Raw genomic sequence first — 15,056 nt, 5'->3', positions numbered from 1 at the left:
GGTATCACTAAGATTTTGCTACCAGTGTCTGTGGTCTCTGCATCAATCCTCTCCAAAGAGTTCTCTCCCTAATTGTTTTGCAATGTTCTGTTCTTAGATTTGAATGAAGCAGTCCCAGAGACAGAGCGCCTGGATTCGAAAGCCCTGAAAACGCGAGCCCAGCTCTCCGTGAAGAACAGGCGCCAGAGGCCCTCTCGCACACGACTCTATGATAGTGTCAGTTCGACAGACGGGGAGGACAGTCTCGAGCGAAAGGTGAGCACCCTTGACTGTGTTCTGACTTACACTGTTAGGCTGTAACTTTGTTCTTACAGTCGATTGATTTTCTGCAACCAGATTCGATGTTGTAATTGGAAATAGCCGAAATAGTTCCCTTTTTTGTCTCCAAAATCCTTATTCAACTCGATAGATGCATTGTTGTAATTCAGATTCTTTCTGTACTCATTCAGTGAACTAACCAAGAGCATTATCCACATTGTCATATTTCATGATGGTGTTTTTGATATTCGGCAGTTGCTTTTACCTAGCAGGAAATAATGAATGTACAAGTAATTGTTTCCGTATGTCTTAGGTGTCTGTGGTAGTTACAATGGTAATATGGTGAGCTGTGAACTATGGAGTCTCATCCCAACAAACAAAATCGGTTTTCATGGGTATTTACTTAAAAAAAAAAAAGGTCGATCTGATTTCAAAGTAAGTATTACATGGAATTGATGCTCTTGTATCAGCAGCCATCAAACAGTTTCTATAATCACATGCGTATCACCAAATCACTTCTGCCCAAGGGTTTGAGAACTTCCTCCCCAGAGTCAGATTCTGGTGCTCCATCCCTCACCTCTGTGGCTGGCTGCGTGCCCTTCTTGGAGTCTGACCACATAGCCGAATTCCAAGGACCACTGCACTCAGAAAGGGAGCCTTCCTTCTCTGCTTGGGGAGGTACTTCACTCTCCTCTCCTGCGAAACCTGATCATGATGTGGAAGACTCTCCCTGCCACCATCAAGCCCCCACCAGGAAAATATCAGAAGAAAAAGGTACCGTTAATTTCTTTGTTCTCCTTCCGTTTTGTCTAACTTCACTAACATCTTAATTTGTGCAATATAAAAATGGCATTTTTTTCTAACAATCCTAAGTCCTTTGTCTTTTTACAGTTTATATTGTTTTTTCTTGTTTATGTTATGGGATAAAAGAACATCCCCCTTTCATTTATTTGTTTTTTTATCTTTTCCTACCTGGTTAGTAATTTTACCTCTTTAGTGCCCCACAAGTTTACTAATAAAGGAAATTCTTCAGGAGGACTTCTAGAGATTTTGTGGAATAGTAGCCAAGTTTTGGTAAACACTAAAGTAATCATAGAGAAAAATATATATACTTGAAGATAAAAGTGATACAGGCATTAACCTATTAATTTGGTTTTTACTTAGAAGAAATTTACACAATAATGATTTATATTGCAAAAGAATGTGATAGAAAGCTATGACAAAGGTAATGCAAGAGATTAGCCAATTAAATTTTTTAAAAGGCTCCTAGAGTTAATATCACAATTTCAAAGCAGTGTCCATAGATTTTGTCTTTTTAATAGTATCTTTTAATTTACAGAAGTCATGAATTCCTGTTTAAACAGGTTAAATGATGCAGAGAGGAATAGAGTAGGTTCATTCTCTTCCTGCCACAGCTGACATGCTCCTTTACAGTAACCGACAGGGTCAGACTGGGTCAGACAGAGATCCTTGAACAGTGTGGCACTGGTCCTCACACGGCCAAAATACACATACGAGTTTTGACTTCCCAAAGTCTTAGGTACAGGTGTCCCTCAGTATCCACAGGGTACTGGTCCCAGGACCCCTACGGATACTAAAATTCATGAATGCTCAATTCCTCATATAGGCTGGGGTAGAATAAAGCATACGGTTCGCCCTCCCCACCCATAGGTTTCTAGCCACAGGTCAAAAATACTACTTTTAATTCATGGTTGGTTGAATCCATTGATGCAAAACCCAAAGATACTGAGGGCTGACTGTATATTTATTGAAAAAAATCTGGGGATAAGTGGACCCATGCAGTTCAAACCCACGTTCTTCAAGCATCAACTGTATTATCTTTCACATCTGAAATGAATATATGTGTGTGTGTATGTGTGTACATACACGGAGTGTGTATCTATATATATATATATATATAGATATAGATATACACACACACACACACACACATGATGTAAAATAACCATATGAAATAAATACTTTGATGTGTATAATGGTGAAGTATCTGCAACTTTGAAACACGATTAAAAATTAATGGATTAACAGACGAGTAGAGAAATGGCTATATGCTAAAGAAAATGTAGCAAAATGGAAATTGTAGAAGTTAGTTGGTGGATATATGTTTGTTCACTGTAAAATTCATTTGTCATTTAAAAAAGTGAATAGCAAAAAAGGAATCTCATTTCTGCCCATACAGATCTAGAGATTTAGTATAACAGACATTTTGTGGAACTTGGCAACCTGACTCTAAATTTATAAGAAAGGAAAAAAGGACTAAAATACCTGAAACTCTTAAAGAAGACTGAGGTGGAAGGTTTTGGGGGATGCCTAGAATTATTTAGTTCTGTACATTTTTTATACAGAGGAATACAAATAAACTATGAGACAAAATTAAAGAGCTTAGAAGCAGATTGTATACACACACATTTTATGATAGCCACATGTGTAGATGGTGGAGAAAGAATAGTCTTATATAAATTGTTTGGGAAAATTGGTCATTCATATTTTTAAAAACTATAATAGCCATCCCCCTATCACATACCATGCAAAAATTTCATTGGAGGACGATTCCAGACTTAATTGGGTAATATAAAACTGTAAAACTTGAAAAACTAGCCCTGGGTGGTGTAGCTCAGTGGATTGAGCACTGGCCTGCCAACTAAAGGGTTGCTGGTTTGATTCCCAGTCAGTGCACATGCCTGGGTTGCAGGCCAAGTCCCCAGTAGGGGGCACGCTAGAGGCAACCACACATTGATGTTTCTCTACTTCTCTTTCTCCCTCCCTTCCCCTCTGTCCAAAAATAAATAAATAAGTAAATGAATAAATAAATTTAAAAAATCTTAAGACTTAAAGAAGTATATAAGAGAATATTTTGTGACTTTAGGATAGGGAAGGATTTCTTAGACAAGATGCAAAAAAATAGGAAAAGATTGATAAAGTCAAATGATACTAAAATTAGAAACTTCTATTTCTAAAAGACACAATAAAGAATCTTCCAAACTTGGAGAAGACATTTATTGCCTATGTAACTAACAAAGGATTAGTGTCCAGATTATGGAAATAACTCCCATAGAGCACTAAAAAGAAAAAGACAAATAATACAGGGGAAAATGTGTAATGTCCTGCACAGGCACTTCATAGAAAATGAAAACCAAATGTCTGTAATAATATTTATGAAAAGGTGTTCGGCCCCATTAGTAATAAGGAAAATATGAAATAAATCAAATGATATATCATTTTATACCCACCATATTGCCAAAAAATTAAAATCTGGTATTATCGAGTGCTGGCAAATATGTGAGATAACCACGAATCGAGCATTTGCTGGTGGAAGTGTAAATTGGTACAAGCTCTTTGGAAACCGTTTGGCATTACCTGGTAAAGCCGAACATGTGTCCACCCTCTGACCCAGCAAGTCCTCGCCTGTTCGTGTGGCCTAAAGAAATCCTGCACTTGTCTACTGGGAATCATGTACAAGAATATTCACAGCAGTCCTGTTGCATAATGGGAAAACCTGGGAACAACCAAAAACCAGTAATCACTAGAATAATCACCAGTAGAACAGATAAATTGCAGTACAGGGTCCGGCAGAAGTACAGCCTGCTTGAGTGTGGCTGGTAGGGTAAGAATATGGGTATGATAATTTATGTTTTAATTTGAGCATTTCACCTAAAATGTCATATGGTGTGTTTGAGTGTGATATTGTTATTTTACAGAATTACATGCTTATGATTTTGTAATTTAGAAAGGGGCGTTATTTGTGTCGGACCCTGTATCTTCCTATAATGAATCAGTGCAGGAGGGAAAATGAATAAACCACACAGAAACAAAACAGGGGTGAGTGAATCTCTGGAGCAAGACATTGAGAAGCAAATTACTGGTGAACAACGATGAATACATGTAATTCTATTGCTACAGAGTTAAACAAAACTAGCAGATTATTGAGAGGTACAAACAAAATGTTGAGGTTATTAATGGGAATGATAACGCTGATTACTTGGGGGAGTGTCAGGGAGTAGAAATAGGGAAGTGCATACTGGGAACTTCAGAGTATAAACTGCAGTGGGAGCGGGGTGACAAATGAAATGGGGGTTTGTTTTTTTTCTTCATACTCTGCAGCTATCTTACAAAGACTCTTGAGTTCAGTGGACAAGAAACATAAAAAGGACCACATATACAAAGTTAATCAATAGACTTTAATATACAAGTAGCTTCAAATAATTTTTTGAAAGTCAAAAATAGGCTAAGGAAATTGTCAATTCATTGAAGAGAAAATCTGCATTATGTATAAAATATAAAAAGATGATCAACCTAATGACAAAGAAATGATCATTTAAATTAAATACCCATCAAATCACCTATAAAGAATCCCAGCAGCCAGCACCAGCAGTGGTATGGCACATGCTGCTACACTGCAAGTGTGATTGTATATCGTTGCATTTTTGGAAAATCCGTATTAATTTATCTCTACCAGATCAAAAATCGTAGTCTTCCTACAAATACATGGTGAACATAGAAATACAGTTGGTTGTGGGAGCTCACTCTGCTTTGCAACTTTGGGTAAGCACCATAGGTTTATTTCCAGCATGTCCCCTGGTTTCCCTCCTGGAGCCTGTCAGTTGCTGGAATTGTCTTTCACAGACTGGTCCTGAGCACAGCTCTTCTAGAAGAAACTTTGAGATAAAAATTAAGTACAGTCACACCTTGGTACTCATCAGCTTCAGAACTCATCAAACTCTGTACTTGTCGCATTTTGACAAGAAAAAATAATGTTTCAGCACCCAGTGCTTGCTCCAGACTCCTCATACTTGCTAGAACTTGTCTAAGTCATGACGCCACCCCCCAAGAGAAAATGCATCATTTGACACTTGTCAGTTTCAGTACTTGTCATGAGTTCTGGAACAAATTAGGGATGAGTACAGAGGTACTGCTGTACTTAGGAAGGACAGTATACTAGTGGAAGCAAGAGAAAATATTTCTAAGCCCTCTAATTTGTCAATAGTGATTGTCAAGTTGATGAAGGACTTGCACTATGATTTTGGCCTATCTCCAAAAGAGTGAAAAGCTTCAAAAACTCTCAGTAATTAACGTAAATTGTGGATTATAATCATACTTTTTATAGAAATATACTTGTGCCAAGCCCTGTATCATCTCTTCAGAAGAGAAAATAAGTGTAGACCTTAATTGATCCATAAGAAGGCAAAACAGCAGAAGCATATACATATTTGGAGCTATAGGATAATACTTTGTGGTCCTCTGAGTTTATTGGGCATAACTAGGTCATTGAAAGAAATTACGTATAGTCAGAGAGTGCATCACTCACACATGAAATCTGGCCCAAATACTTTTAAAAGTGGCTAAATCGTATCTAGATTATTTCTCTCTGCCTTTTACTTCTAATATATTTATGAATCTTTGAAGTCAGCAGATGTCTCTTCTCAGGTCGGAGAAGTATTATCTGGGTTCGAATTGTGCTTTGCAGTCCATTAACTGTATGGTGCAGTAAAATGTGATTAGCAGTCATTAGCAGTAAAATCCATCCTTTCCCCCAGTGCCTCTCTCATTTGCTACTGCTGCTTCTTTGGGATGAAGTTCCCTGCTGTACTATACACAGGACCAAGAGAATAGGGAGTGAGGAGTTTCTTTCCTGAAGACCAAGTACTTGAGCTTTCCCACTTTTGATTTTTCTTGGTGGACTGTATTTCTGGGTAACCAGGAACAAGCAGTTAGTTGAGCTTTTATAAAGCACTGACTTGAGCCCTGGTCGGCTAGCTCAGTTGGTTAGTGTCATCCAGATTCGCCACAATTGCAGGCTTGATCCCCGGTCAGGGCACATACATGAATCAACCAATGAATGTATAAGTGAGTGAGACAACAAATCATTGTCAGTCTGTCTCTCTCTCCCCTCTTCCCCTGTCTCTCTAAAATCAAGAAATAAAAATTTAAATGAAAAAATACTGACTTTTTAGTCAGTTATTAGTTTGTTTGTTGGTTGTTAACTCTGACCAGATGAAAGCAGTACCTCATGTTCTTTTCTTCTCCTGAAAGATGTTTCCAGCCTTGAGTTTTCTATGCTTTCTATGTTCATGGACATCAATCTGTTCATTTATGTATTCATTCAGCAAATAGTTATTGAGCACCTACACTGTGTCAGGAATTGTGTTAAAGGCTGGATGTACATCTGTAATCCCGTACTTTCCCTGAAGGCCTATGCAGACAAGAGTCAGTGTCTGTCTGTTTCTTGCTCGCTCTCTCTCCTTTATTGCTTGTTTGTTTTGTGGTACCTTTTGTCTCTCTGACGCCCCACCACCACCACCACCACCATCATCAACTGGGAAGGCCTGTCCTGCTTGCTTTCCACGTTCAGGCTCTGTTGCACCTCGAACCGAAAGATGTCAAGGAGCCAACTGACTCTCAGAAAGTAGCCTCTTACCAGTCAGTGCCGAGAGCCAAGAGTTTAGACCTTAGTATTCTGAGTCCAGAAACTCAGTAATTTACCCAGATTTAATCAAGTTCAGAGGGACCGATTCATGACGCTCAAACCTAGAAAAAACTAATTTGTAAACCAGAATACAATTTTCTGATTTACTTTGGGAGCTACAGCTGACATAACAACCAACATCATCCATATGTTTTGTTCTCTCCTGGTTTTTATATTCAGAAATCAGCAAGCTTACAATTAAAGTTAACTGGACGTGTATATGGAGTGTGCTCATTAGACTGGGCTGACAGATGACTGCAATGAAGCACCACCATTGGTAGAGCTCTTTTGTGTCCCTCAGGGACTCTCCCTACCCAGTTCCCAAAATGGAACTCAGTATCATTGAAACGTTGGGGAAATTTCACGCTTCCAATTGCTTGACATTTCAGGGCATGATACAGTATAGATTCACAAAGTAGGATCTAATTATCTTCAAAATCTAATTTGGAGAAGAGCATTCTGTAAAATCCTTGATTTCCTTGCTGTCTGAGACTAATTCACTGTGCAGACCTAGACAGCTCGGAGGTAAAGTATGTTAATCTGATTTTCTTCTGTGTGTGAGTGTTTATACATGTGGTTCTTAGAGCTCATTGGCTCATCAATAAATAAACCAGAATGGGGTTTAGTGATTCTCATAAACACAGACTAGACCTCATCTTTACATTCTTACCTAACGCGCCACTCTAGGAAATTTCTGCAAGTTGAAATTTCTAACAAGTTAGTTGGAGCCCCATCCATGCACTGAAAGGGCCGTGAGTTCGATTACTAGTCAGACCACGCACCTAGGTGGCAGGTTCGATCCCCAGTCGGGGCAGGTACAGGGGACAACTGATCGATGTTTCTCTCTCACATTGATGCCTGTCTGTCTGCCTGCCTGCCTATCTCTCTCTCTCTCTCTACCCCCTCCCTCCCTTCCTCTATCTAAAAACTTAATAAACATATCTTTGGGTGAGGATTAAAAAAAAAAAGAAGGAAAAGAAAATGAGGACCAGGTCACCAGACTTCTAATTTCTCACAAAGGTAGTGCTTGAGAAGTTTCAAAAAGCCTAATAGAGCTTTTACATAAAGCTACATAAACGAACACAAATGTCACATGTTCTTTTTCTGAAATCATAACAGTCTAGTGTTGGTTATTAGGCAGACTAGAAGTTCAGATGTCCATTAGTGTGTGCTCGACTGATTTAGAATGGGAAAGTGCATTATTATTTGATCTTGCCTCTGACTTCAGCATTTTGAAAGCATTCGTGTAAGTGTTCCTTGGAACACACTTTGGCGAATGTGTGAGATAACCATGTGAGGTTGCCTAGCAGCGGGCTCTGCGATGGGCAGAACCAGGCTTTTAGTCCCCAGATGTCCAGTGACTGCAACACTAAGAGGCTGCAGTGTTCCCATGCACATTTTCTCACCTGGCCCTCTCATCACTCGTTAAACATCGCCCAGCTACCACTCATTCAGAAAATAATTAGGCAGTCTACTTCACAACTTTGCACAGTCCTAGCCATTTAGAGTTTCTTTAGGATTGATCTGGAAGAATCCAGCACTTTCTTTTCTTTGGCTTCTCTTAACGTAATTGAAATTCTGCTTTTTTTTTTTTTACGTCCCTTAGCAAAATCACCTCAGCAGGTATTTGTGCCATGTCTGTGGATTTTCTTTATGTGTCTGTATCACATCTGTGGCTACTGAATTCATTCTCCAAAGAGTAATGACGCAAATACTCATGATCAATATTTGAGGTCAGAAGTGGATTTTGATGTGGATGTATTTCTGACTCTTGTATTTTATTTTATTTCATTATTATCCTCGCCTAAGGACATGCTTGTTGATTTTAGAGAGGGGAAGGGAGGGAGGGAGAGATGGAGAGAAACACCGATGTAAGAGAGAAATATTGTCAGTTGCCTCTGGCACACGCCCCAATCGGGGACCAAACCCACAACCTAGGTATGTGCCCTGACTGAGAATCAAACTCGCGACCTTTCACTTTGTGGGACAACTCCCAACCAACTGAGCCACACTGGCCAGTGCATTTCAAGGAATTATTGTCATCTAAGTATCACTAACTAAAAATATGCAAAGCTCATTGTGAAAAATCCCCAGTGTTTGTCAATATCCTTTGCTTCTTTAGAGCTTTGGATATAGACTCCTAAAGGAGAACTCTGTGTGTGTACTTCATGTTTTGTAAGTATGTGTGTTAAGAAATTTCTCCTGAAGTAAATAATATTATAAGCAAAATTAACCTGTGTGGTTAACTGAACACTTTCTTAAGAGGACTGCGCTCTCTGTACTCCACCCCAGGAAGTTGCTGGAGGGTGTTTTTAATTTTAAAGAGATAGAGACAGACACCAATAGATAATTAGGAAGGAGTAATTTCACAGTCTAATATGCATCAAAATTAAACGTCCTTTGCTAATCATCTCAGATCTAACTGGATATGCTGACAGGTAATACCAAACAGCATCCTTTGCTAAATAGTTCCAGGTAGAGCCTTAGGAGTTACCTGCCTAGTCCAAGGTGGAATAAGTTGCAGCAGTAGAATCTAGCTCCTACATTTGACATTGAACTCCACTTGCAAAGCCTCTCCACAGATTGTTTTTTGGCATTAGTTCAAGTGTCCCCATTTCCAGCAGCTGCTGCCATTCAGAAAGCCAGCAAAACTCAAAGAGGCAAAGATCACTCAGCTCCAAACACTGAGGAGCATTTGGCGTCCCCAGCATCACAGGAGGCCGGCCAAGTCACGCTCCAACCCAACTTTAAAGAGACCTTTCAAAGATATCAGTGTCTTAGAGCTGAGCTCCTGCTTAAGAAAGTCTTCCCCACATTCTGCCCTCCTTTGTCCCAGGATCGCCGCAGGCAGGCCCTCAGCCAGGGAGAGCCCAGAAGGGAAAGCTCTGACTTGCACTTTCTCCCTAAACCTCTCAGACTCTCGGGGCGACTGGGTTCCTATCAGGAGGCACAGGAACCAAAGGAAAGTCATGTTGGCCCCTGCTTTTGGTGTAAAGGGTGATTAGATAGTGTTTATTCTTCTTACTTTGTTCATTCCAATATATGTTTGAAGCCAGCACTCTTTGTGATGTGTATCAGGCCTCCGTCCAACAGGACCACCCCTGACTTAACTGAGAGTTTCCCCACATAGGTCTGTTTCCTGTAGCTTAAAAAAAAAGGCATCCATCAGTTTCTTTTACAGTTAGACATTGAGATAAAGTCCTTCAGAGATGAAGCACTGACTTTTGATTCATAGCTTTAAAAATAATAATAGTCGGTCTTTTTTTTACATACGTGTGTGTTCTAGACGGTGCCAAAGGCCCCAAATCACTAAGGGCATCCAGTTCGTTGGTGGTGCAAGGAGGAAAGATTAAGCGGAAGTTTGTGGATCTGGGGTAAGCACCTTAGAACATAAAATGTAAAGCCCTCTGTAAAAGAAGGATTAAAGGAGAAAATGTCAGCTTTCCTTTTCTGACCATGTGCTGTCATTATAGGGCGCCACTGCGAAGGAACTCCAGCAAGGGAAAGAAATGGAAAGAAAAAGAGGCCAGCAGGTTTTCTCCGGGTAGCAGGTACGGGTGAGTGATTAAGAACACAGATTTTTCTCTGTATCTGAACTTTCTGGCCTCCTTCCATTGCTAACCAAAATCAGTGGTCAGTATCTTTGATATACCTAGAGGTGAGGTGAAAGAAAAATTTCACAATTTCTGTTTGTCTTACTCCAATTAAAACCTACCCTGGGCCCTGGGTATATCCATTGGCTTCATTGCAGAATTATGGTCTCATGAACAGTTTCACCAAATACTCATCTAAATACAGCATAATTCTATCTATGTGATATTAAGGACCCGTTGTCTTTTAAGACTGTTCAGTCCACATGCACGTAAGGACTGCCGTCTCCTGCTGGACTCGGCTGTTAGTTTGTAGGCCTGATCACCTGTGCTCACTGCTCAGTAAAGATTGTCCTTTAGAGAAGTGGGCTTGGTGCAGTGTGTTGGTCCCAAGTTCGTGCTGAGGTAACTTCATTTAAACTTAGGTTTGTGTAGGGAGACAGTAAAGCACAGAGCTCGGAAGCTCGACCGCCTGGGTCCGAGTCAGAGCCCTCAGCTTCCGAATCTCGGACCAGTTATTTCACCTCTGTGTCTCCATGTTCTCATGTGTGAAATGGGGGCAATGACAGTATCTACCTTAAACACTAGTGTAAGTGTTGAACGAGTTTTCATGTAAAACATTTAAAATGTTGCCTGGCACATAAGAGGTATTCAAAAATAGTAATAAAGACAACAATTTGCAGGTTATGGAGTTTTAGATTTATTGTTTCATTCGCTCCTTACAATAAGATCAGGAGGGCTGATGGTAATACCATACTTTACTGATGAAATACTTCACCTTTATATAATTTAATTGATTGCCCCAGGATTATGCAACAGCCAATTAATTCCCAATTAACCAGGGCTGGTGCCTCCTGTCTAGATGCCTTTCTGACACCCGATGACGTCTTCAGGTCCCTATGCATTTAATGCTTTTTTAAAAGAATTTCAACTATAGTTTATACTGAGTATTATTTTGTATTAGTTCCAGGTGTACAGCATAGTGGTTAGACAATCATTTACTTCACAAAGTGGTCCCCTGATATTTCAAGTATCCACCTGGCACCACACATACATAGTCACAATATTACTGACTATATTCTCTGTGCTGTACTTTACATCCTGGTGACTCTTTTGTAACTACCGATTTTTACTTCTTAATCCCTTTACCTTTGCAACTCAGCACCCCCAGCCCTCCCTCTGAAACTAACAGTCTGTTCTCTGTATCTATGGATCTGTTTCTATTATGTGTATTCTTTTATTTTGCTCCTTAGGTCCTACATGTGAGTTTTTGTCTATCTCTGTCTGACTTATTTCTGTTTCTCTTTAAAATTTGGGAATCATCTCAAAAGCAAAGACTAAGAAAGATACAAACAAAATGCTAAGAATAGAGGACTGTAAAATTATTTGGGAACCACTTATCCATTTCATAGGTGGTCCTCTGCTGTTTCCTATTTTATTTTTCTCTTTTCTGGCATACCACACAGCGAGAAATTATACCTTCTCCCTGGGATTACAGAAGAATGGGGTGGGGGATGAGAAGAGAGAATCCCAAATTAATTATTTTTGTTAGTGTGGGTTTTTGTTATGCTGTACAGTCGAGAAAGGGTAGAAAGCTCTGTGTGTATTGAGGACAACAATCGCAGAAAAAAAAATAATATTAAGACCATAATGCAACTCAAAAGAGATTTAACTTTGTGTGGTTTTGGAGTGAGAAATATAAAGCAGTCTACTTTTGTGCCTTAAAGTTAAGAATAGAAAACTATCAAATATATAAGGGGAAGAAAAGAAACAAATAATGAAACTTTGAAGAGAGAGAGATGCCCAGGTCCACAGTGGAAGAAAACTCGGACACCCCTGAATGGACCTCGTCTTCCCTTTCACCCCTGGGCCTCTGAGACAGTCCCTCTAACCTTCAAGGCTGAAAGGGACGCAAGCACAGGCATTCAGCAGGCGTGAGAACATTTGACCGAGTGTCATCAGAGTAGGCAGAGAGTTTGACTGCCTTGTATAAATTCCAGATGAAAATCAAGCAAACCTTGGTTCTGTTGGTGAGCGCTCCCCTGACTCTAGGCAACATCACGGGTGGTCAGTGGCGGGCTGTCCCCCGTGCGCTGCCTCCCAGTAGCTAATGCCAGCTTTTGAACCGGCCAGGTTTCTCGCTGGAAAATTTTCGGGTGGTTACTGGAAAATTTAGAAATAGAATAGGAAAGAAGAGAGACTTTTCTGTTTGAAGAAAATAATTTTTTGAGCTCTCACAGTAATTTGGTTAACACTGATCAAATCTAATGTCAGCCTTTGTTGTTCCGTGTGGACTGATCATGGGTCCAGTACCTCGGGAAACGTACTCCAGGAAGAACAGCCACTGGCAGGTGGCGGCGTGGTGCCGCTGAGCTGGTTCCGCAGGGTCCCTGAAGGCAGCCGGCTAAAGGGACCAGTAGCCACAAGGCCCCACTGCCACTGTGGAGAACTGGCAATAAATTCACTGCCCTGTGAGGCTTTCTCCAAAAAAGTACAGTCTGATTCACAGATTGAGTTTGTAATCTTATCTCCTAGGCATTTCTTCCCGTTGTTATAAGGTGGTAAAAATCTGATAAAGTCACTCCATTATAATGTGAGGCAATTCGACATTAAAAGGGTGAGGCATTTGCTAAATTTGGTCTTGGTTTTAGTTTTTTTCTTCCCAAAAGAGTAAAGAATTTACCTCATTGTATTCCTTGTGGAGATATAATGACTCAAATATATGACTAACATGAAACAAATAGATGACATTGAAATAATAAACAAACGAACTCCACAGAGAAATATTGTTGGTTCTATCCTTTTCAAATACGTGCTCGGTGAACATTCTGATTTAAATAGGTAACATAGCAGAGAACAAAAGTAGGAGACATTTAGTTGTTCAAGCTTCTTCACCCCCTCAAGGACATATCAAAGAGTAAAATAAAACACCAGTTGCAGTTCTAGAATAGCGGCCACTGAGGTCAGCGCACTGTCAGCCTTGGGGCTCTGCGGGTGAAGCTCGCAACTCAGGCCCTGCACGGAGGCCCTGCAGCGGATCTGAGTGTTTCGGATCAGGGCAGAGGGCAGCGGTGAGGAAGTGACGGGGCAGGGTGCTGGCACTTCTTTGGGCAAGCGAACCGTCACTTACCTGAAGTGTGAACAGTGGCAAAAACCCTGAGCTGAGACCCAAGTATTCACCCTGACTTTGCCATAGGTAAGTCTCAGAATTCCCTAGACCTTGGTTTCCTACCAAAAAAATGAGTGAGGGGGACTCAGAGAGCCTGGTCTCCGACCCCCATCCATCTCCATCTGCACTCTCTGGTGTGCAGCCCATAGTCAGACGGGCCACTGAGCGTGGGAGATGGGGCGTGTTTCCATGGACATGTGTTGTTGGGGGAGATGCGTGCTGGATTTCAAAGACAGTTGAAAAAAAGAATGGTAACTGTCTTACTAATAATTTTAATAATTTTATACTGATTACATGTTGAAATAACATTTTGAATATTTTGGGTTAAATAAAATCTATTACAAAAATTAATTTAACCTTACATTTTTTTCAGGTGGTAACTGGAAAATTTTAATTTGTATAATGTGGTTCATACTCTGTCTCTGCTGGGCAGTGTTGATCCATATGATTCTGTGAAAAACAAATACTCTTCGGATTTCTAACAAATACTCTTTCCATCTATAAATTAGCATATATTCATTGGTTTATTCTTTTTTATCTAAATGTGCATCCCTTTTTCAAATATGATCTGTTTATATACAAAAAGTACATATGTTACAATATAATTTATTTTAAAAGAAATTTGACAGGGAAAACAAGAGAAAGCAAAAAGTAAGGTTGGTACCTAAAATAGAACATCTTAAAGGATACCTTCATAGTGAACCTAACAATGGCCTTCATTCAGTAAAAGCCAAGGGCGTGATGTCAGCGTAGGGAGGAGCCTGCATTCACATCCCAGCTGTGCCACTCACATCTCGGGCAAGGTACTCACCCTCCGTGCCTCTGTTTCCTCGTCTGTAAGACAGAAACATGTATTTCACATGCCTGTTCAGGTCATTGGGAAGATTGAGAGAGTCACATTTAAGCACATTTAAATTTTTTAATATCAATGGCAACCCTTATCCTGTTGAAAGCAATTCTGATCACAGGGATATAAAACAAAGTATTATCCCGATGTATTTTGCTGGCTGTCGTGTTCAATCCAAGAATGACTTTGGTAATATCTTGAAGAATGAATGAACTCTGGATTATAGTTCAGACAACCCTTCATAGATGTTTCTCTCAAAGAAGCCTTAGCTAAATCATGGCATTACAGTGGGTTTGAGACCATCCCTGTGGCAGGGCCCTGGCAGTACTCTGCCCTACTGCCGAGCGCTGGGGGAGTGGGGGGGGGGCGGGGGGAAGAGCCTCTGCCCCTGAGCTGGCAACACCCATTCAGAAGAGATGAGGAGTGGGCTGAGCACATGTGCAAGAAGAGAAAACACCTCACCTCTGCCCACATCTGGCCATCTGGCCAGCAGGGTACCCAGAGAGGAGCCAGAATTGTCCTTTAAAAAAAGTTAAAAAACAAAAAACAAAATGCAATTATAAACGGCCCATGGAAAATGACCATGATAGAAAGGCAAAGGCAGATTAATTGGAGCCTGGAAAGTCTGAGAGCAAATGTTCCCAAGCCCCTGTTGGCCGTGCAAGGTGGTGACAGGAGCTCGGTGCTGCACCAGTGGAGAGCTCAACT

General features: G+C 40.4%; 1 protein-coding gene across 4 annotated transcripts in view; it reads left to right on the top strand.

Annotated features, from left to right (window-relative positions):
- Nucleotides 1-15,056, top strand: part of PPP1R9A (protein phosphatase 1 regulatory subunit 9A) — a 264,322-nt gene that overhangs the window by 231,442 nt on the left and 17,824 nt on the right. For all 4 annotated transcript variants that reach the window (XM_045827667.1, XM_045827666.1, XM_045827665.1 and 1 more), the window contains 4 exons: nucleotides 98-255; nucleotides 786-1,032; nucleotides 10,029-10,116; nucleotides 10,216-10,299. In XM_045827667.1, coding sequence (XP_045683623.1) covers nucleotides 98-255; nucleotides 786-1,032; nucleotides 10,029-10,116; nucleotides 10,216-10,299 — 577 coding nt within the window. The remainder of the gene's footprint in view (nucleotides 1-97; nucleotides 256-785; nucleotides 1,033-10,028; nucleotides 10,117-10,215; nucleotides 10,300-15,056) is intronic.

This window comes from Phyllostomus hastatus, unplaced genomic scaffold (genome assembly GCF_019186645.2).
Source record: "Phyllostomus hastatus isolate PE091 unplaced genomic scaffold, TTU_PhHast_1.1 phas_scaffold_78, whole genome shotgun sequence".
NCBI lineage: Eukaryota > Metazoa > Chordata > Mammalia > Chiroptera > Phyllostomidae > Phyllostomus > Phyllostomus hastatus.
This window is presented reverse-complemented; position numbering and strand designations above follow the sequence as displayed.